The sequence below is a fragment of the Polyodon spathula genome, chromosome 4, assembly GCF_017654505.1.
Source record: "Polyodon spathula isolate WHYD16114869_AA chromosome 4, ASM1765450v1, whole genome shotgun sequence".
In the NCBI taxonomy this organism is placed as follows: Eukaryota; Metazoa; Chordata; class Actinopteri; order Acipenseriformes; family Polyodontidae; genus Polyodon; species Polyodon spathula.
In genome coordinates, this window is record NC_054537.1 from 86197322 (window position 1) to 86220679 (window position 23358).

A 23358-nucleotide genomic window follows, 5' to 3' on the forward strand; every position below is an offset into this window, starting at 1 on the left:
AATTATGTCAGCTGCAGCCCAGTGAAGCAAAATTATACTGAAAAATACATTTATAATATAAAAACTGATCACTGATTTATCTAATTGTTCCCTTTGTATTAGCACAAACATGAAAAACATACAATTTTGGCAAAGCTTATGAGTACCACTGTATTTGCTTTCAGCATATATACTGTAAATAAGACATCACACTGGTTTTAATCATAATGTTTCTAGTCTTGCTGTTGAATGTTAATGTAAATCTAAACTTAAAATTTATTTGATACAGTTATGCCATTTTATGTACATTTTAAATAATTCTTCCTACAGAGTTGGGGGGGGGGGTATTTATTATTAAGATGAGTTTTGAAAATCCCAATAAAATATCACTGGGCTGTATGAACTACCATCCTTGGTAGAGCTACTAACTAGCAGTACCAGTAGCTCTACTAAGGGTTGTAAGTCATACAACATATATCCCTTTATACACTATAAAGCTGATAATAAAGTGTACATTTCTTGGGAATGTACCCCACCAAACGACCTAACAAAACAAAGGAAACATGTTCAGTAGACTGTGCTTTGTTTATTTCAGACTTCAGTTTGTATGGTTACAAATTTGCTCTAAATGATTCTTACTAATAGAAACCTTATAAAACGTTGTAATAGAACAACGGATCTGGTTTACAACAACCGTACCATACAAAGGACTAGGTGTGTTAACCTACAATGCCTACAGAAGACTCTTAATATGTGGTATGCAGAGCTTGCATAAACAGATGCAGCTGTAAAGGCAGACTTACAGTGGGACAGACCTGAATAATCTTAAAATGTTGTGGATGGGAACCAGTCATTACAGGCCTCTGTGGATGGCAGCAGAGAAATGAGAACATGTTCCATGTGGAAGTGGGGGTTGCACAGGGCTGCTGTCTACAAGAATCAAGGCTGAAAAGCAATAAAAACAGCAGCACTAGAAAGAGATGTGCAATGGTCAAGTGAAACCTTTGATGCAATTTATTTTGCCAAAGGCAATTTAGTGTTGTGTAAGCTGTATGGTTAGCAGAGAAGATTAGATGCATTTTAAAAAGACAAGGTCACCTGTTGTTTGACAGCAGGTCCTGCTTTTTGCACCCAAATAAAGCTGAAGTGATTTTTTTAAGGGAAATAAGGGAATCAGTCTGAAGAAGGTTATAATAAGGAGGAGCTCTGAAAGAAACATCTACTTTTAGGCTACAACAATATTAACTGAACTTGAAAAGGATCGCCAACCTGATTTGCTCATAGTCATTCATTGGATCTACTGTGGCACAATAGACCCCTTGCAGCATCTCTGCTTTGATGAGTCATACATCTGTGTTTTAGTAATGCATATGTTTTGTTGTCTTTCCATATTCACCAATCGAATCTATGGTCCTGTAATTAATATTATAAGGATGGACCATGCTACTGTACAACCATAAAGGAAACATAATCTTGCTATTTCTTTTTAATTTAGCTAATTAATATATTAACCTTTAAAGCAAGTCATTGTAATGGAGGTTTCATTTAGTGTAGCGATGTGTGTAAGTATAAAAAAATACAATAAAGCTGCATCTAACTTTCTGAAAATTTTACTCTGCTCAAAAAGAAATATTAAGAGGCTTACACGCTTTTGAGAAACGAGGGTTTGGGCTCTGCAAAAGAAACTAGATGCCAGTCTTTTGTAGAAAAGGCTTCTGTTTAGCAGCTTTGCCATGATTACCCAAAATTATGGACATATCTGCAGTTGGTGCCTGAGCAGGATTTTCTTTTATTTTGGGTTCCCTCCACCGATTCTCTGAGCTTCAGAGATCAGCTTATTGGTCTTTATAGTTCCCATTGACCAAAGAGCAGCCCGTGTAACAGCACTTTATACTTGTAATATTTATATTAAGGTATTATTCATGTTTAAATAAATCAATAATCTGAATATTATTATTATTATTATTATTATTATTATTATTATATTATTATTATATATTATTATAATAATTTGAATCGGTAACTTCCCAAGCCATTGATTCAATACCTTGAATCAGTGGCTTGGGTTTTCAGACCTCTCATTCATTAATTTCTCCAACCTAGTTTTTTTCTTTCTTTGTTCTACTAACAGACACGAATAGAGGTGCATTTTTTAAGTAGCATTTGCTGATCTCCTGTCTATTGATTCAAATTAGCACTGCCTGCTTTAAAAGATCAAAGTGTTTACCACTGCCCTTAGTAGCAGCACATTGTTCTTGTTTCATTTGAACTTGGCAGAGTTCAGTTGTGCATCATTATAGAACAAAGTTCCATTTTAGGGTTGTTATTTCTTGTTGAGACACCACAGTAAATTAAGCTACCTTAATAAAAAATAAACTGACATGCTCACAGAAGATATTTGCACTGAAACGTCAGGCGGTAGACTAAAATTCCCCTTTAAATCCAGGTGCTTAGTAAGCATGATGTTCCTGAAATTACTGTGCTGTCAAGTTGGTCTGCACAACATCCCTTACGCTTGTTATGCAGCTTTGCCCAGTTTACTACTTATCCCATTTCACCATGGACTTCAACTAACATTTTATTTTCTTTCAGTACTTTTGCATTTGGCTGTTTTAGTCACTTTGGCATCATTGTGTGGATTGATTTTAAATTGGATTCACACTTGATGCTGTGATATAGCATCGGGCATTTACAGTACTGTCTTGATAGAAACCTGCTACAGCTGGAAGCTGATTGGCTGATGGTACTCAATTGTTTTGTAATAAACTGGTTTTGGTCCTGCTCCCTAAATTCCAGCAGCACAACCTGTTGTGTCTGGAATTTAGATACAATAGTTAACCACTGACTTAACAGGTTTCTTGACAAAACAGAGATATCTTAAGATAATACATGTTTGATTCTGGACAGTGGGTTTGATTTTCTACTTTCCCGTATTAAGTTGTGTTGGGGATGTGCCAGTTTAAGGAGCATGCAGTAGGAAAATATGTAACAGGTGTAATTACAGAAAGTGTGATTTACAGTGGCTCTCAAAAGTATTCACCCACCTTGGACTTTTCCACATTTTATTGTGTTACAACATGGAATCAAAATGGATTTAATTAGGAGTTTTTGTCACTGATCAACACAAAAAAGTCCATAATGTGATTATTGGAAAATAAAATCTACAAATTGTTCTAAATTAAATACAAATATAAAACAGAAAATAATTGATTGCATAAGTATTCACCCCCTTGAGTCAATATTTGGTAGAGGCACCTTTGACAGCAATTACAGCCATGAGTCTATTTGGATAAGTCTCTGCCAGCTTTGCACATCTGGACACTGCAAGTTTTGCCCATTCTTCTTTGCAAAATTGCTCAAGCTCCGTCAAGTTGGATGGGGACCTTTGGTGAACAGCAATTTTCAACTCTTTCCACATATTCTCAACTGGATTGAGGCCATGGCTTTGACTGGGCCACTCCAAGACATTGACCTTTTTGTTTTTAAGCCACTCCAGTGTGGCTTTGGCTGTATGTTTGGAGTCATTGTCCTGCTGGAAGATGAATCATCTCCCAAGTACCAGGTCTCTGGCAGACTTCAGCAGGTTTTCCTCCAGGATTTCTCTGTACTTTGCTGCATCCATTTTGCCCTCTATCTTCACGAGCTTTCCAGGCCCTGACGCAGAGAAGCACCCCCATTGCATGATGCTGCCACCAATCTTCAGTCTCCCACATGCCTTCTGGCAAACTAGCTGAAATTTGATGTGAGTTTTTTTCAACAATGGTTTTCTTTTTGCCACTCTCCCATAAAGGCCAGTTTTGTGAAGCACCAGGGCTATTGTTGCCGTATGCACAGTGTCTCCCAGCTCAGCCGTGGAAGACTGTAACTTCTTTAGAGTTGCCATAGGCCTCTTGGTGGCCTCCCTGACTAGTGCCCTTCTCTCCCAGATACTCAGTTTTTGAGGACAGCCTGTTCTAGACAGGTTCACAGTTGTGCCATATTCACTCTGTTTCTTAATAAAGGACTTTACTGTGCTCCGGGGGATATTCAGTGCCTTGGAAATGTTCTTCTATCCTACCCCTGATTGGTGCTTATTCCGGATTTGCTTTGAATGTTCCTTTGTCTTCATGATGTAGTTTTTGTTAGGAAATGTACTAACCAAATGTGGGACCTCCCAGAGACAGGTGTATTTAACCTGAAATCATGTGAAACAGCTTAATTGCACACAGGAGGACTCCATTCAACTAATTATGTGACTTCTAAAGACAATTGGTTGCACCAGAGCTTATTTAGGTGTGTCATAGCAAAGGGGGTGAATACTTATGCAATCAGTTATTTTCTGTTTTATATTTGTATTTAATTTAGAACAATTTGTAGATTTTATTTTTCACTTTGACATTATGGACTTTTTTTGTGTTGATCAGTGGCAAAAACTCCTAATTAAATCCATTTGATTCCATGTTGTAACACAATCAAATGTGGAAAAGTCCAAGGGGGGTGAATACTTTTGAGAGCCACTGTGTAGCATCATTGTACTAAAAATCATAACAGCACAGTTGAAACAAGTATTTAACTATAAAACAATTCAAGAGCCCTGTTTTCAGGAAAGTGCAAATGTAGAGGCACATTTTTAGAGGATTAAAATAACTACTCTGATCAATGACTACTCTGTTTTGTAACTTAACTAGGGATTTATAGTTTAATTCTAGCACCACTGTCCACTGTGCCGCTTATAAAAAGATGCAGATACAAAAGCTATGACAACTGTGAGTATTTATTTAATGATAACACCACTTTCTCTTACACACAGTTGTTTTGTTTTTTGTTATTTGTTACTTTTTAAAATCTGCTATAAAGATTGTAGCATCAAAATTAATTTAATTCCAGGGTTAGCTGCAGAAATAAACAGTTAAAACTATTGTCCTGACTACAGCAATTTGTTTTTATATCATTCAGGTTATGTATTGTTTTATTTTATTAAAACTGGATATAGGTAATCTACGTAAATATCTATATTTAAAGTTAAACATGGGATTAAACATTTAAGTTAAACATGGGATATGGTTCAGTCAGCGTCACCTAATTGGGATACTAGATAATTCTGATTTCTGCAAAAATTTCTGCTAAATTGGGATACAACTGGGAGATGGTTCTTCCCAATGTTATTTATCTATGGTTCTCCCTCGCTATAACGTGGGTCTTGAGGGACAATATGAGCGTTTTAACCGGAGCGTTATAAACGGGGGGGGGAGGGGTGGGGTGCCGCGGGAACCATAGCAACACACATCTGACTAATATACAAAATAAAAAAAATAAAATAACTCCCTCTCTATAATGCAAATATAGTGAAGCACCATAAAGCACCATGTAATCAACGCTATATTTTTTACAAAAAAAAAGAGAAAAAGGTAACATTCCCATTTGTAGATTATTTTAATTAGCAGATTTTAAACTATAAATAACCTGGCTGAACGGCGTTCGGGAGTTAAATTCGAAGTGACAGACAAGCAAAACAAGTGCGCGATGGAGAACGGGTCGGGAGAGGGGACAGGGGAATGGGCTCGCCCCAGGTTCGGGTGCCGTAGCGGTGCTGAAGCGTCTCGTCTCTCAGAGAAAGCCACAGCTCCGCTCGCAAAAAAAAGCAAATACATTTGGAAAGATAATCAGGTAATAGGCCTAATATTTGTTTAGTTATAAAACAAACGCTGAATAAGATGTCTGTGTTATAAAATGCCAACGCAGCGTTTCTTCGGTTCAAATAGTGTATCAGAAGGGAGAGACAGAAATGGAAGTTAGACTGAGAAGTTGTTTGCACCCTGATGCTGTATTTACTGTAGAAATGTTGCATGAATCACTAGGATTAAACTAGCTACAGCACTGCCAGTACTTTAATTATTGCTTTCTGATTTGAGAGCATTAGTTAGTAGATGTTTTTAGTCATTCATGGAAATATGTACCGCTGTATACAAGCCTGGTAAAGAGTGAAGATTTATCACCAATATTAATATTCAGCAGTGGTCAGTAGTTGTGATGAAATGATCACAATCCTTGTACAGACAAAATAATGTATTATACTTATCATACTAGAGTCCTGTGCGGCGACACCGTCTTCTTACCTGCGACCCGACCCAAACCCGCAAGTGTTTGTCCTTTACCTACTGCCTGTGCTGACTGACTCTTTCACGGCTCTCATTCACACACAGATATCTCTACCATTCTCCACAGATTGAGTTTATACAATAGGCTATACAGCATGGTAGCTTTTTCTAGTGGTCTGAATATATTTTAACATTGTAACATTAACTATCTCTACTTCCTTTACTATAAAATACCTGTCTATTCCTTTCTTGCTACCAGTTGAGAGCAGAGAGTTTTGTGGCTGTCATTCACAGAAACATAATGACAGGTTTTACAAGCAACGACTCCAGTCACATGTTTATTATTTTCATTTGCTATGATTCCAAAAGAATTCCACATTTATGATTTAACTCCTGAACTATTATCCACTAAATGATATAAACCCTGGGCTATCTTTTGTTTCACATATCAACCAAGCGAGAACAACACTTAGTCAGCTGACTCCTGCTTAATCATCTCTAGCTTTAGTGCTGGAAATACTGGTACATTTACCTTCTAATACGATATTTGGGAAAGAGTTACAGACAAGTATGCTGAAAGGACAGAAAACTTTTTAGGTGATTCAAAATCAGACCCCAAACTTTTTTTGACCCGAACCGCAAACCGCAAAAAAGTTCACATTCCGACCCGAACCCGAACCACTTTTGCAGGTCACGCACGAGTACCCGACCCAATGCAGCGCTCTATACCATACAGCTAACTTGGGTGGGGGATGGGGCTAATTTCATGCTATTTACACAGTAAACAATTCTGTGTTTTGTAGGTGTCAAAGAAAGTAGCAGATCTAATCCTGGAAAAACAGCCTTCATATGTTAAGGTAAGACGCTTTTTAATACCGCTTTTTCATGGTTCTGACCACTGTCATTTGTTAAAAGATTATATTTCACATGCTGTACACATGCCATGCTGCCTTTTAGCTCATACGAACTGTAGGGTCTAATGAAATGATCTCAACAGTGATTTATATTTAGCCTTTTAACAACATTGGTGTTTTCAACTGCACTTTTTTTATTGACCCTATGCTAGTTTAGATCGTTTTAATATACATCAGTGAGTTGTTTTTGGAGGGTTGACAACACATTAGACACACCTGCAATTTAAATAAATGCTCCTAACTGTGCAATTCACAAGGAACAGGGTAAAAAGGTCTTTATTTAGAATAGACTTTACAGAAGATTTCTATACTGAAGGAACTGAAGCAGTACCGATGATGGCCCTACACCCTATTGATGGTGTACTGATGGTGCATTTGTTTCTAGTCTTTGTCAAAGGTTATATTGCCTACATATCTAAAATACTACATATGAGCACATATGAAGTTTATAAAAGACCAGGTGCAACAGTAGAAAGACTGAAAATCAAAGCTAAAAGAAATCCAAGATTAACATCCAAGGACTTAAAGAATGACTTTGAAGCATCAGGCATAATAGTAAAGCATTCTTCAGAAAACTTCCGTGGTCCAGTTAGACTGAAATAGAATGTTTCCCCAGAAATGGACTAGAATATGTTTGGAGAAATAAAAGGAAGGCCTTTAATGAAGAAAACCTTGCACTTACAGTTAAACATGATATGAGGGTGTTTTAATAGTCCGGGGACTCATTCATGTAATTTGAAGATCTATTGAATACAGCCATGTATCAAAACACTTTCCAAGGTACAGTGGTACCGTCTGCTCATAGGCTGATGGACAGACAGTTTATCTTCCAACACAACAATGACCCAAAGCATATGGCTAAGTTAACTCTGGAATTATTAAGAAAACAAAGATAAAAGTTCTGGAATGGCCTTCGCCATGATGCAGTATTTATTGCTTTTGTTTTGGAACATGTTGATTTATTATGAAAAAATGTATTCAAATTTTCTTTAGTGTAACTGTTTTCAGTGTACATGGCTTTGTTCATGCAGTATATTGAAATGACTGAATCACATTTGCTTGCTAGTACTTTAGTTACAGTGTTTGCATTCTTCCTTAATTATGTCTTTTGACTGATCTTTTCAGTCCTTTCGTTAATGCGTCCCTGTTAATACTATTATTCTGGGAATTTTTTTTTATTAGATTGGTTTTCCTTATAATGCTGACAGGATCGTAAGATATTTTTTTAAAAGGTGTTTTTGCTTTGGCACCCTTTTAATAACCTTCCTTTAAGCCCAAAGCTGTTAATATGTTTGCCCTGGATTTGCCAAAACACCTGTCAGAACTATTATTCCTGCATCAGACTGTGGGGATAAAAAATTCTAATCCTATTCCATTACAAATCCATCAAAAATGCTAAGCTAAATTAATTCTGTCACTCTGTTTTGATATTGGTGTCAATTTGAGTGATTAATTTCAATGTGAAAAATGTAGTTATGCTTTGTTTTGTGATGGCAGTTAAATACATGACGTTTTATCACAATTACATTATCTCTGCATCACTGTAACCTACCTTTTGTACAGAAGGGGCTTTACATAACCACTTTTTATTGCTGTAATTTCCCCCGAGTTCCTTTGGATAATGGTTCTATGTAATTTAAAACATGATGGCTGCTGTAAATCACTGGACTCCTGACATGTTTGCAGAAGTGCTATTTAGCATCTTACAGAAATGTAAATGAGCAATACATAAAGCGTGATTAATAGAAAGCCTACACTGGTCATCACATGAGAGTGAGCGATAGACAAGAGGAGCAACTTATTTCTGACAGTGTAATCGGTAGTTTCCGTTTTTACGTTCTAAACATACATCTTAGTAGTAAAAGGGCTATTTTTTATTTTTTTTTATCTATTCTGAAGTTCATCCCATTACTGAATTAAAATCTAAGATATACCCAGAGGAGTCTTTTGTTTGTCACATACTTGTTTTTACAGTTTGGATCATGGTTGCCTTGGTTTTTTTGAGAGAATTTGAATTTGATGTCATGAATTCTATGTTGGAGGAAATCTTAATGATAGTAATAGTAATATATTTATTATTCAGAGGGAATAACCAACTGTCAAGAGACAACATCTATTTCTAAAACACAATATAAACATTACAATACAAGTATAAAGGCAATGGAAGTGACTTCTAATAGAAAACAAACCAATAACCTCTGAAGAATACATGAATATAAATAAAAAAAACTGCACTGTATAAAATTCATTTTTTCAATTGAAAAGCCTTTAAATTTGAAATAAAACAGATCATATTTTTTATTGACATTTACTTAGGGTACTGTATTTATGTATTAAGACCCTATTTAAGAAACTGACTGTTGCTCATTTGCCAAACCTAGAGTGAAATCTTTTCAAAGTTAAACCACTTGAAAAAGTATTGTATAATATGGGAGCATCATTTACCAAACCAAAATGCAGCTGTCTTGCCGCTTAACAATGGTACTCATACACAACAGCTATGTGCAAATGGGGCTTTTGCCTAATTGTGTCCAAAGTACCTGCCCAAAGCTCAGTTTACCTGGTGAGTTACTTTGTGTTTCAACCCACTGATAATCTGTGCACAGGTCTTCCAAGGAGTGAATGGCGCCAGTATAATGCATATGAACAACAGGCATTGTCAGTGAATTTTTATTATTTATTTGAAGTTCCCAGAGTGTTTTACTATATCTAGCAAGCCAGTTAATGACTCTTGACTTACAATTTAAAAAAGCATTCTGCTCCAAACCTTTTATTTAATTAATTTATTAATTAATTTATTTTAACAAATATTCACCCTAGACTTTGCATTAACAAAGATTAACAAAAACACCACTTGTAAGAGTATTGATAGGTTGGATAGCAGTTTGTTGTCTCTTCCGTCTAATGTTGTACACTATTGAATCTGGAACCTTTTAAAGCATGTAAAAAATGACAGTCTTCCAGTGACGTAAACAACTATAGGCAGATGCTGTAGTACTCAGGTTTCTTAAAGCTATTCTGTGTGCAGCACAGTTTATTGGCATTTTTTTATTTATAAATAGTGGGGCATATTTTCAAAACATTACCTCCTGTTAAAGAAGAGTATTACAAATCCAGAACCAACATCTATGTTATGTAGTTCAAAGTCTCTGAAACATTCAAGGTTGCTTCTCATTCCTATAAAAAAATAAATAGGCGTTAATTAACCACTGGGGAAAAAAAAAAAAAATTAAAATAATATGCTCCTTTGAGGCCAGTAACTTGATTTATACTAAGCATGTGCGGTTTGTATGGTTGAAGACTCTCCTTCCAGTAAACACACAAACATTCAATTTAGTATTTTGCCTTGGAGCTCGCTTAATGTCACAGTAACATCCCAAGTGAATCTTGATACATATAGATTAGTGAATGTGACTTTGTCATCTTGTAGTCTCAAACACCTTGTCAGTCACAGGAAGCCCAAGAGGTTGTCATGCAAACATATATAAACCTTTGGTACCCTCTTCATGACCCTTCATACACAACTCATTATCCGTTATATTCAAACATGAACTCATTTTGAACTTTGTCTGTTTGCTGTTCATCATCCAGAAAGATGGTGAATGTTTGTACTGCATGTGAAAGTATATGTCCCTTTCAGTTTGGAGACATCTATCTATTAGAACAATCTATTGTAAGACCGTATTCAGTTTATAATGCCAGAAGAATCTGTCTCACAGTGGAAGCATTTTGAATTAAATAATGATTGGAAGCAAAAAAAAAAAGAGATTTTGGAATCTTATTTTAGTTCACTTTAGCAAAGGACACCAATTCTCAATAATCATTATATTATTCTAATCATGTCTGTAGATAGCTAAAATAATGTGGTTTTCAATTTTTAAAAACCATCTACGTACTGAAATGTAACTTATAAAATCATAAGATATATAGTAGTGTTGAAGTGCTTTTTAACATTTGTGTTTTAATGTAACATTCACCTTTGTGTTTTATATCAGCAAATAATATGATTATTTTGCATTTTAACTTCATATAGGAATTGGATCGTGTTACTTCACTGCAAGCAAACCTTCAGTTGGGAGCAGTCATCTGCACAAATGCAAGAAGGTAACAGTTCTGTAGTAATATGTTAGGATTTAAATATTTTGACTGTGTGACAGCTTTGATGATTAAAGTAATAGTGTTTGCACAGGTTCTAGATTCAAAGCAAAGAGTGATACGGCCATCTAATTAAATGTACATTATCTATATCGGACCAAGAATATGATGATAACCGCAAATTGCAAATCAAGAAGGGGGTGCAGTGATAACTTCTTTTTTTTTTTTTTTTTTTTAACTGTTTCAGGCAACTTGGTTTTGCAAAAGAAGGTTTTACACAAGCAAGCCTTGGCCTTCTTGCCAATCAAAGGAAGAGACATTTGCTGACTGGACTGCTGAAATCTCTGAGAACAATAAAAACACTGGTAACAAATGATAACAATCTGAATAAAAGACTGCCATTCTAGGATACGTGTCAAAATACAGATATAGTTCACCTGTACCTTTGAGTCAAATTTAAATACCATTTTTTGTTTCTTTACAGCAAAGGACTGATGTAAGATTAAGCGAAATGTTAGAGGTAAGTGTTCAAACAAAATATATGAAATAGTTTGGAGGGTACTGATTCCTTGTCCAAAAGACTGACTTAAGTGTAATGTAAATAATAAAACAAATACAATGCTGTAAATCACAATCTACTGTTTTGCAGTATTGCGGTATTGGTGGGTTTTAATTGAAGCATTGCCTAAAGCCTACATTACACTTTTGACCCTCATTGACAGTCATCTTTTCAAGATATGTTGAGACAAAGCTTGTGATGGGGATTCCACTTTAGGGCCACCTGTCTTTTCTGTTCTGTACATAGTCTTAAGATTGATATGCAGACCACAGGACAGTATGCGTAATTGGATTTTGTTTAATGTCGAAGAGCTAATCTTGCATAAACATTGGACAGTGAATTTATGCATCTACACGTGTGAAAATAGTAATAATTGGATGTTGTGTTTCTTTTCATTTTGAGCATAGTATGCTAGAACACTTTTGATTACATGGTTGAATACTGGACTGTTTTTAAATCTCAGAAACAATGTAAAATGCATCGTCTGTCTTTTTAGGAGGAAGATTATCCTGGAGCTATCCAGCTGTGCTTGGAATGCCAAAAGGCAGCCAGCACATTCAAACACTACAGCTGTATAAGGTATAGTTAACATGTTGCATATTTATTTTAAATCACTGGTTTTAATAACCTGGGATTGAACCTACTATGTTTGCCGATTACTATTAGCTGTATACAGTAGAACCTGTCATATCTGATCCTATAAGATACGATACTTTCTATTAACCGATGGACCTGTGGCATGTGTCATTCACACAGGCTGCTACCAGGTGAACAGTACAGATAGAAACTGATCAATACACATTCTATTACAGGTCTAAAACAGTAAATTCAAGTTTTAGCAGGACAGAATGGATTCAGTTCCAGATTTAAAAAAAAGAAAAGGGTGCATTTGGGAATTCTGTTTGACTATTTGCATGCTGTCACTTCATGTAACTGCCCAATTTAACTATGTTAAATAAAACAGCAAGGGATTCATAGAATTACTATACTGTTAAGAAACAACTTTTTAAAAAAAAATTTCCGCTGACCTCCCAAGCCTATCCTGGGTTAACGCACACAGTGCAGAACACCTGTCAGATTTTGGCGTAAACTGAGAAAGCATGGTAAGAACTAGGTAACAACTATTGTCGGAATACTATTTTGTAAGTGGTGCTTTGTTTTGCAAAAATGTTCACTGCTTTTCTTTGTATAGTATACATGCAGTACCATACTTTGATCTTTAAGATACACTGATATACCTGACGTTAATTTATTATGCACCAATGCACTAGGCCAGCAGATATGGTGGGGCATAACAGTGGAGTTGCCTCTCATATTTTAAAAGAAAGCCCCTTGGCAATGTATGTGCACTGTATGTTAGACGCATATCTTGAATATGTGCATTGTGGGTGTATGTAGCAGCATAACAGCAATTCAGCATATGATATTCAGTATGTCTTTGCTACACACCTTTATTGAGGGATCATCTAAACACCATGCCATTTTTGAAACTTTGCTGAAAGGTGATTTCATATGCATATTCAATACATCCGTATACATGTAATTCTGTTTTACATATACTGCACTGGACTTTTGTTGTTTGACCTATGAATCCATTCAAATCCCTTTAATGTATCCACTGTATGTGCCCCGGGCATTGTGTCTATCCAGTAGAGCACAGAGCTCTGAAAACTCACTTGCCACAGCCATTAGTGTCTGTCTTTGGAAATCTGATTGAGACTTTGCTACTACTGTTTGCTTCATAACAAATACAATGGAATGGACCAGAATTTGAAACTCTTAATGAGTCATCACAGTTTCGGAACTTGACCTTTAAAAAAACTTTAGAAACCTGTGAATATTGTTTGTTCGTTACTGTCAATGTTGCTGTGGTAAGAGTATTTTGTGTGTGCTGCTGTGTTTCTTTTTAAAAGGTTTTATGAACCTCATTACATTTTTTGTTTGGGGGAAGGGTGATTTTATTAGTTCAAATGTCATCAAACAACACAAGAAGAAAACAGAATGAAGTTGCAGTTAATAAATGTGATAAATTATATATATATATTTTTTTAATTGTTCATTAAAAACCCATTCTAATGACCAATTGTTTGGTGCTGCAATGAAGAAAACAATGTTATATAAGCAAACCTTTTGAGCTTTTCTTAAAGGGGAACTGTACTCAAAATAACAAGGTCCTCTAAATGCTCTGTATACATAACAAATGTGTATCGCTGCGCCAATTTTGTTAAAAAGTCAAGCGTTTGGCTCAGTATTTTAATTTTTTGTCAACTGGAAATGCAGGCCAACGGCATATTGGAACCTTTCTGGCTCCGCTGTTACATCATATCGTTGACAGCCACCCACACCAGTGAACGCCGGCAGGGTGAATTATGTCGGAATGCAAAGTGTTCGGGTGCAAAAATAACAAAAGGAAAAACAGTAACAAAAAATATTTTTGTGTGCCTAGGCCTTTAAACCAACAAAGGGCGGCCATAACAAAACAGGGGCTGCATAATATAGGAACGGGACATACATTCAATAGAATACTATGTGTGACTATAGAGCGAGTCAAAGACAGGACAGCACACAAAGTGCGACGGGAGAGAGCTCCAGTACATTCAATTTTAATTTGTTTTAATGGTTTTTATATGCTATACTGCTCAAGGAGAGGCTGAAAATGCACCAAAAGCTTTAGTTAACATGTTTTCTATTGAAATGATTATATATTCATTTGCATTACAGTTCCCCTTTAAGTGGTCTTTTATAGTGGTTTGTTTTTCCCTCTGGCAGTCCAAAAGCATAATTTTTTTGAGTTTGTTTCTGACACTGCAATAAAAATAAATGAAAAATTGTCAAAACACTAATGAAAAATCTAAATGATTTCTGCCGTCTGTAAATGACATAGCTAGAATTATGGGAGGTATCAAGAAGTACATTTATGGAGATCTTTATATTTTGTACCTGTGTTTTTTCAGGTATTGCCAGTAGCCGTATCCGTTGCACTGCGAAAGCTTCATACATTGTCAAGTTATTTTATTATATATGTATATTTGTTTACCAAATGCAACATTAATTTGAAATACAATGATTATGAATCTGTTTTATTTTAATCACAGTTTGATTCTAAATGACCCTGCTGTAAAAGTTTATCAAATGACGCGTTAGATCACAATAATTTGAGGGTAGCAGTTTTATGTGATAATTTGATTGTAATACAAGTTAACAGGTGCTTGTTCTGACTATGTACCGTAAATACTATAGTGCGCAGAAGGATCTGATATGTTCATATGTGAAAATGTACTTCTATGTCACTTCAAATATTTGGTAACTCAAGGTGACATTTACTTGCTCTAGTAATGTTGGGGCAGTGTGCAGTATTTACAGCATACTTGGGCAGGTGTTCATTTAGTTGTATAATTTTTTTGAAGGGGAAGACTCTGGGATGTTTCCTGCCTGAATTCTGTTCCTCTGATTTTAAGTTTACAGCTGTTTCCCCCAATGTTGTTTTTCCTCTGGCCATTTCAATTTGTGTACGCATATGTACAGCATTAAGTTTGTATCAGGAAGCACGGATATCCATGGAGTCAATTTGAAAGAGATAAAAAGACTGACAAAACTTCACAATGTTGGGTATTTATACCTTTGTAAACAACTGTTGACTCCACTCCCATTTGTCTTACTTCTGTCCAATGATAGGGGTTTCCACTCGTGTTAGGCTACGCAAAACTGCATGTAGCTGGTTTTGCCGATGGGAAATGAAAGAACTCGAAACTTACACAAACTTAATATAAAAGCATATTAAAGCAACTGAATTAGTAAGCACATTAAAACAGCTATAAAAACACATTCACACACAATTTAAATATAATGATTAAAAACAGCTTAATTATATGACACTCAAATACACATAATGTAATAAATAAATAAACAAATAAGTAGACACATCAGCTGTCCAGCCTCTATTTAAAAGTTTTAGACCGCAAAAAGTAAACAAACCAGATTATGCCCACGAAAAGCCACCTGGGACAAAAATGTGTCGTGCTGCTTTAGAGCGAGCCAGCATTTCATTCACTTTACAACGCCATTTCCACGTTTATTTTATTTGAAGTGTTTAAAGTTACATTTCAGTTTTTGTTTACTTGTTCAGCTACAAAAAGGCACAAGTAAGCCTCATGTTATTTCTTTATGCAGATTTGTCGAGGGCCACTGTTTACTGTGAAAAATAGCAATGGCAACGAATGAAAACAAATTGTTGTCAACTTTCTGTACTATTTATTTCGGGAATAAACAGAACAACATTTAACTTGAACTGTTGTTTGGCATCCTTTGTTTTGTAGTTAATTCACTGGGGTAAAGTAAGTCCTACCCAACTTATTCTTTACTCCTGGGATATTTTTCTATTTAACGTATACATGTTGTAAGGTCTTGCTGTAAAATAAAGGCACACACACAGGGCCATGGCCACGTCCCCTGCCCTTGTGTCTGCCTGCGTTCAGAGCAATATAATGGCTTGTATTACTTTTTGAAAAACAAACGAATACCCCACTGAATATGTAACTTATCAGCGAATATCCTAACATGAAAATCCTGTGTTCGTCCCAACACTAATTAAAATAGCTTTCTTCCTCTTCCAAGAATCCTGCTGGAAAATTAGGTTGGTTGTAGAGAGTTTACCTTTTTATACATCCAAACCAGGACATACAGTTTTAATAGATACACTGTGGTTGTTTCAGTACTGTTTCAGAACTTCAGAAAATGAATCAAGAATTTGATCAAATTTAGTTTTTCAATTAAAACTTTACATATCCACAGCTACCAATTGGAACCTATGGTTATTTAGTATGTTCTAATTTATTTAAAATAGTTCATCTGATGCAGAGCATAATTATCATGGGAAGTAAAACTAATTTGACACAAATTCCACAAGAATAGTTATGGTTTACAGTGTATCGGAGAGAAAAAAGGATCCGCACACCAAAGTAGATGTGGTGCAAGTCATAGCCATTAATCCTATACTTTTACAAAGAGAAGCTTTTTGGATTTATTATTTAAAAACTATGGTTCCTAATGGAATTAAATCCTATACTTTTACAAAGAGAAGCTTTTTGGATTTATTATTTAAAAACTATGGTTCCTAATGGAATTAATGTTGAATTTGACATTAATTCCTTTTTCTGATCTATGTCAACTTACACTGACACGTAAATTAATATATCTGATTATGTGGTATCACATTGTCCTTGTGTATTTCTGTATTAATTACATGTACACAAAACACATTTTCTCTTTTCTGTTCATGGTTATGTTAAATTCCGTGTTTATACATTTTATACAAGCCTTTCTGATTGACTTAAAAAAATATTTTTAACTTTTGTAGATTTTCTGGTGTTGTGGAATTATATTCTGGCGACATTGTAGCAAACTGTTGATGAATTGGCACATTAATGTATTTTACTAATGTGTCATTATGTTCACTTGTTCTTTTGTAACCTCGATCGTATTTAACTCTGTAATCCAACACTTGTATTTTGCACCCTGACAAAGGCACTTCTGTGTCGAAACATTGGTGACAGGTTTTTTATGGATTTAAAGTATTTTGGAGGGCAATTGAGTGTGCAATTCTCTCTCTCTCTCTCTCTCTCTCTCTCTCTCTCTCTCTCTCTCTCTCTCTCTCTCTCTCTCTTACAATGTATCAGAACCACAGAATACATGTTAGTAGATCTATAGGTACAATATTTTGTCATTTTCATACGATGTGAGGAAACATATTACAACTTATAAAAACTTGTATTGTAAGAAAAAAAGGAACAGTTATGCAACCCAAACAGGTTTAATTATACTGTGGATTGCCATACCGAGTCTTAAATAGATCTTGCTGATACACACATCTAGTTAACATACAAGTGGAACAAAATTGGACAGAAAACTTGAGAAAATCATTCATTAAAATGCAAATAGAGCTGATCTGCGAGGCTCCAGTGAAATTGTTAAACACAATGCCTCGTTTTGTGTGTGTGTTTAAATAGGATTTGAGATGGAAAACGTTCTCTTCTTAATTTTGCAAAATTGCACATCTAGATTTTTGTCATGTGTAAAAAATAACATAATGAATTTGTTTTTTCAATTTTTCATTTATCTGTATTGGAATGATCTCTTTATTCATACTCATTATAACGCATTGTCTATTTTTTGTAATAGTTTTTTTGGTGTTAGAAAAGTTTTCTTACATGTTGTAAACGACTTGTTGAGAAAGCTTGTGCACAGTAACAGTTTTTTAGCACATGTTGGTACGAGTCTTCTAGAGATTTCTGTGGAATTTCCCTGGAGGAGGACAGCCAGTGCTGTTTGTAGAGTTCATTGTATTGAGATATGCAGCCCAGTGGATGCTCAGTCTGTGTAATTCAGAGTAATGAATCATTCTCTTAAATCTAACTTCTTTGAGAGGAAGTAGTCCTGTTTGTTTGTATTCTGACCAAAAATCCAGTTCAGTTTTTTCATATAAATATATAATCTTATAAAAAAGCCACTAATTGGAAATTGCATTTTACAGTAAACAAAAGAAAAGCAGAGCTTATCTTTCAAACTGATGTTTTCTTAATTACTTTTAGTAACATTTTTTGCAGATTGAATATAGTGTTTTAAACCCTTCTGTTCAGTTAACATAATTGTAATTCTATTCTTCTGTTTAGAGACTTCATTCACATGGTGAGAATTAACAGTTTGCAATTACTGTATTTTTTATTTCCCAACGATGGATTTTCAAACTGTGGTATAATAATGTTTTTAAACCAAACTAGATCTTTTAAAATGGGTCTTTTTATTTTTTATAATTTTTGTTTGTGTTGTTACAACACTAGCATGAAATGCAACACAAACACTTAAACATTTTTAACAAAATACAATGAACAGTTACTTTTAAAGAAGATGAAGCTTTCCATTAAGAAGGTAATTGGACATATGTCTTCAGAGCTCTAGTCAGCACCCCTCTGAAAAATCAGACTCCTCGACTGCATGTTTAATAAATTATTTTATCGACAGGTTTACTACTTCATATGCACATTAGGGTTATGCATGCATTCTCCTCAGTAGTTATTGTACTAAGGGCAGTGAGAGGGGAAGCAATCAGAATAGGAATGCTCAGACACTCGCTCCTCAGCAAGCTGTACAACATTTTGACAAGAAACCTTGTAGTAATGATTAAAACTTTAAATGGAGAAAATGTGTGCCCCCTTGAGTCGTTTTGATATTACTAAAAATTGAATTTGAGAAAATATTAGCAACGTGAAAGAAGTTAAATTCCTGTGATCTTGAAGGATGGTATCATTAACACACCCACTTACCTAGATAATGTGTTTGTTTGTTTTTGGTGCATCCAGCCCAGCAAGATTGTTTGTAATAATTATATCACTTCTTCTTTTCAGTGAATTGAATTCGAAACTGCAAGACACTCTTGAACAAATAGAGGTAAGTTCTAGTTTTATTGAAGAATATGTTTGCAGACACTCTACAGTACCTTAAGGCAATGTTTCTCAAACTGGGGGTCCTGACCCAAAAGGGGTTGTAGGGGTGTTGCGCCATCACAAAAAAATACTGACATACTTTAAGATTAGTGCTTCAGATTTTCAATTTTAACCAAAAAAAAAAAAAAAAAAAAACTATTACAGTACAAAAAAAACGAAAACAAAATCACCTTTCCCAGTTTAGCTGGGCAATGTCTCTCCTTCCTGACTTGTATTTATGATTGATTCATTCTGAGTACTTTAAAACCACCCAAATACTGAGTGGCAGCAAACTACATTTCTAATGGAGACTTCGCTTGCAAGATTTAAAACGAGATTACAATTAGACGGTTTGTTCATGGGATTTAAAGCTACATTCATTAGATAGTGAGAACTTAAAACATAATTGCAAATTGTGGCAATGTAAAAAAAAGCCAAACCCCCCAAAGAAGATGCTCGTGGCCATAAGGATTTTGTTGTGAAAGACAGCAAAGAAAAGAAGGTGCAGGTACTGTCTGTCGAGTTACTACTATTGTGACAGAAAAAAACGCACAAGCATTTTGGAAAGTAACTGAAAACAATAATTTCATACAGTGTATACAAAGCAAAAGCACAGAAAAAAGAAGGAAAAAATGAAATGTGCCCTACGCCCTTAGCATTGCCTTACAACGCATAGACACGTAAATCATAAGAAATGGTGTGTGAAGCCAGACCTCCTGCCGTGTTTACTTAAGCGACCAGATGCTTGTTTGTTTGTGTATATTAAAGTTGTGTATAAAGTGCTAGCACCAGTCAAAATAAAAACGTTTTAAATGTTCAGGTTTTTTGTGTTTCCCACAGTTTATCAATGGTCCACAATCCTTGGACAATGTTATGATTATTGCTACAGTCATTGGCGAACTCTGTTTGCAAGTACTGTACTTCCAGCTTCCAGATCTGCCTTTTGGCTGCGATAGGTTAGATGCAAATTTTTCAGACAGTAACACGTTTTTCTTAAACGTCTACATACCCCTGAAGAAGAGACTTTTGAAAACAGGCGTTATCTACAAATCAGAAGAATCTACTAGAAGTAGACAGCACCGATATACTATATGCATGTTTTCGGTGCTTTGTTCCATTTCTGATGGCAACGTTAAATCTTAGTTCACACAGATTTAGAAAGACAAGTGACACAAATGGCAGGCTTGCTGTTGATTTAAACACTTCAGCCTCTGGGTCGAATATTATTTTACAGTTGAGATGTTTGGTCGAAATAAAAGTGCATTTTTTATTTGCTTAAAATAAAAATAAAATATGTATTCCTGAAAAGCATTGCTAACCCCCAACCCCCTCACCCATGGATCTTGCCCCACACCCCCTACACACACTTTTAGAAAGGCTCCGGTGCCATTGACTGCAGGCATAATGATTGCATGTCCATGCTTCATTTAGGGTTCCTATGTAATATGTACAGTAATTTAATATGAAAACATACGGGGGTCATAGCCTGAAACATTTCCAAAGGGGGGCCTGGAAAAAAAAAAGAAAAAGTTTGAAACCCTGCCTTAAGGTATACTCAGAAGCACAAGCAAATGTCTGCAATACATATTTAACGTATGAATCAGTCAAGAAAATAAGTGAAGCAAGGTTGGATAGTAAATATGACTTTATATATTTTGTTTAAATGTAGCTGATACAGCATAAGTAAATAAATAACATACATAAATAACAGAAAATGTTTTTGAAGTTAATACCGCATAGTTATCAAAGTTTTTTTGGCATACAGCTCTCTGTCTGAAACATGGCTTGCTGACTGCTGCATAATCCAGATGATATCCCAGCCACCATTTTTTTTTAACGTGATTTCTAACATGATTTTCAGGTTTAACATCACAAATTAACATTGACAACTTGGAACTTTAGATTTAGTTTTAAATTTCTAAGCCTTTTAGCTGAGGATTATTCAGTTGTAAAAGACCTTTTTGACATTGTGAAAGGCTATTACTGTATTAGTGAGGTAACTTTGCTTACAGTAAAAAAAAACACCCAGTATGTTGCGTCTCGTCTTAAGTTACTATAGCAACAACCAGCAACATCATTTTTTTTAGCCAGGACTCCCTGCCCTATACTTTAGTATGCATGACAATTAAAGTTTCATATTTTCCCTTCAAATATGTAATCTCAAATGCAATGCTCTATTGCCAAATGAAATGACCTGTTCTTATTATCAGTTTATAGTTGTAGTTTCCCTTCACAGTTTTTCAGTATATTATATCATGGCAAATTGAGTCTTAATCATCCAATCAACTGTGTTATGCTGCATTTCCCATTTGAAGCCTTCACAAGACAAGCGCCAAAATAAAACAATAACAACATACAGTACCAGTCAAAAGTTTGAGTACACTTGCTGGAAACTAGTTTTTTTTCATAATTGACAATGTTTTACGTCGTATATGTTTCCGTAAATACTTGAAAATGAAAACACATGTTACAATATACAAAACAAAACATAAGGAGCATCAAACAATGTTCAAGAAAATTAAAAATTGTCTCTAATTTTGGATTCCTCAAAATAACCACCCTTTGCCTTAATAACAGCTTCACAAACTTGAGGCATTTAGTTAAAAAGTTTCAGCAGGAAATCACCTGACATGTCTTCCCAGCTCTTCTGCAGCAATTCCCCGAGATGAAGGGCACTTGTGGGTAGCTTTGCTTTGACTCTTCTGTCCAGTTCGTCCCATACAAGTTCTATGGGATTGAGATCTGGAGACTGGGCAGGCCAGGTCATTAGATGGAGTTGTCCTTCACTTTCCTTCTTTGCCAGATAGTTCTTGCACAACTTTGAGGTGTGTTTCGGGTCATTATCTTTCTGAAGAATGAAGGCCTGCCCAACTAGCCGTAATCCTGATGGAATGGCATGCCTCTGAAGTATGCTATGATAGCCATGCTGGTTGAGCTTGCCATCCTCTTGGTAAAGATCACCAACTCTGTCACCAGCAAAGCAACCCCAGACCATGACACTGCCTCCTCCATGCTTGACAGTGGGAACCACACATGCAGAACTCATGCACTCACCCTCTCTTCGTCTTACAAATACTCAGCGGTTGGACCCAAATTTTGACTCATCGGTCCATAAGACCGACTTCCACTCCTCAAACGTCCAGTTTCTGTGTTTTTTGGCCCAAGCAAGTCTCATCCTCTTATTCTGCACTCTTAACAATGGTTTCTTTGCAGCAATTCTTCCACTTAGGCCAGCTTCACGCAATCTCCTCTGAACAGTTGATGTTGAAACATCCGTACTTCTAGTAGCATTTAGCTGAGCTTGTATTTCAGGGGCAGTTAATTGCCAATTTTGCAGACTTGTGACTCGAATTAACTTGTTCTCTGATTCTGAGGTCACCCTTGGCCTGCCTGACCTTGTTCGGACCTCATGAGTGCCATTTTCTTCAAATCGTTTGATGGTCTTGGCCACAGCAGTTACAGACGCTTGCAAAGTTCTTGCGATTTGTCTTAAAGATTGACCTTCATTTCTTAAAGTAATTACAGTCTTTTTTCTTAACTGAGCGTATTTTGTCATTTTCTGCTCCCTTACATTCAGGAATGACAAACTTGTGCCTATGCTACTTATATTTATAGTAATCATGGACCCTCACCTGCTAACAATTGGTGACACATTGTTAATTAGGTAACATGCTAGTTAACTCAGAGAACATCTAACAAAGACACTTTTATACTTAGGCCAGTGTTCTAACACTGTGTTCTACACATTTCCGACTTTTAACTGACTTGGGCTTCAGACTTGCTTTGGGTGATCATTTCATTGAAATTGACAAGATTTACATTTTTATTTAAAGATACATTTTTTGAATGCAATTCACTTATGATTATCAGCTTATATAAGTACACGTACCATATAATGAAATATTAAGTGTTTATAGACAAGTTTATACAGTTAAAAGCATAGATAATCATGTAAAACCTGGTTTAAAGCAGGTGTACTCAAACTTTAGACTGGTACTGTATGTGTGTTTCTATCCACTGATGCAATGCAAAACGAAACAAAGCCATTTCAGTCCTCACCCCTACATTAACAGCACATACAACTGCTTACAGCAGTGCTTTAGAAAGGGGCGGGAGGATGTGGGTCGCTCCTCCAATTAAAACCTGTGCTCAGATCACCCCATCTACTAGTGGGAGCGCTGTGTTTCAGACAGACAGGAGTTCTTGTAAACAAAAAGAAAAACAACACTGTGTTTAAAGGGAGAATGGAGGATGTG

General features: G+C 35.6%; 1 protein-coding gene across 4 annotated transcripts in view; it reads left to right on the top strand.

Moving 5' to 3' along the window:
- vps50 (VPS50 EARP/GARPII complex subunit) overlaps nucleotides 1-23358 on the top strand; it is a 175181-nt gene that overhangs the window by 21142 nt on the left and 130681 nt on the right. For all 4 annotated transcript variants that reach the window (XM_041248891.1, XM_041248892.1, XM_041248893.1 and 1 more), the window contains exons 5-10: nucleotides 6860-6913; nucleotides 11004-11074; nucleotides 11313-11430; nucleotides 11550-11585; nucleotides 12121-12203; nucleotides 19025-19067. In XM_041248891.1, the coding sequence (XP_041104825.1) occupies nucleotides 6860-6913; nucleotides 11004-11074; nucleotides 11313-11430; nucleotides 11550-11585; nucleotides 12121-12203; nucleotides 19025-19067 (405 nt within the window). The remainder of the gene's footprint in view (nucleotides 1-6859; nucleotides 6914-11003; nucleotides 11075-11312; nucleotides 11431-11549; nucleotides 11586-12120; nucleotides 12204-19024; nucleotides 19068-23358) is intronic.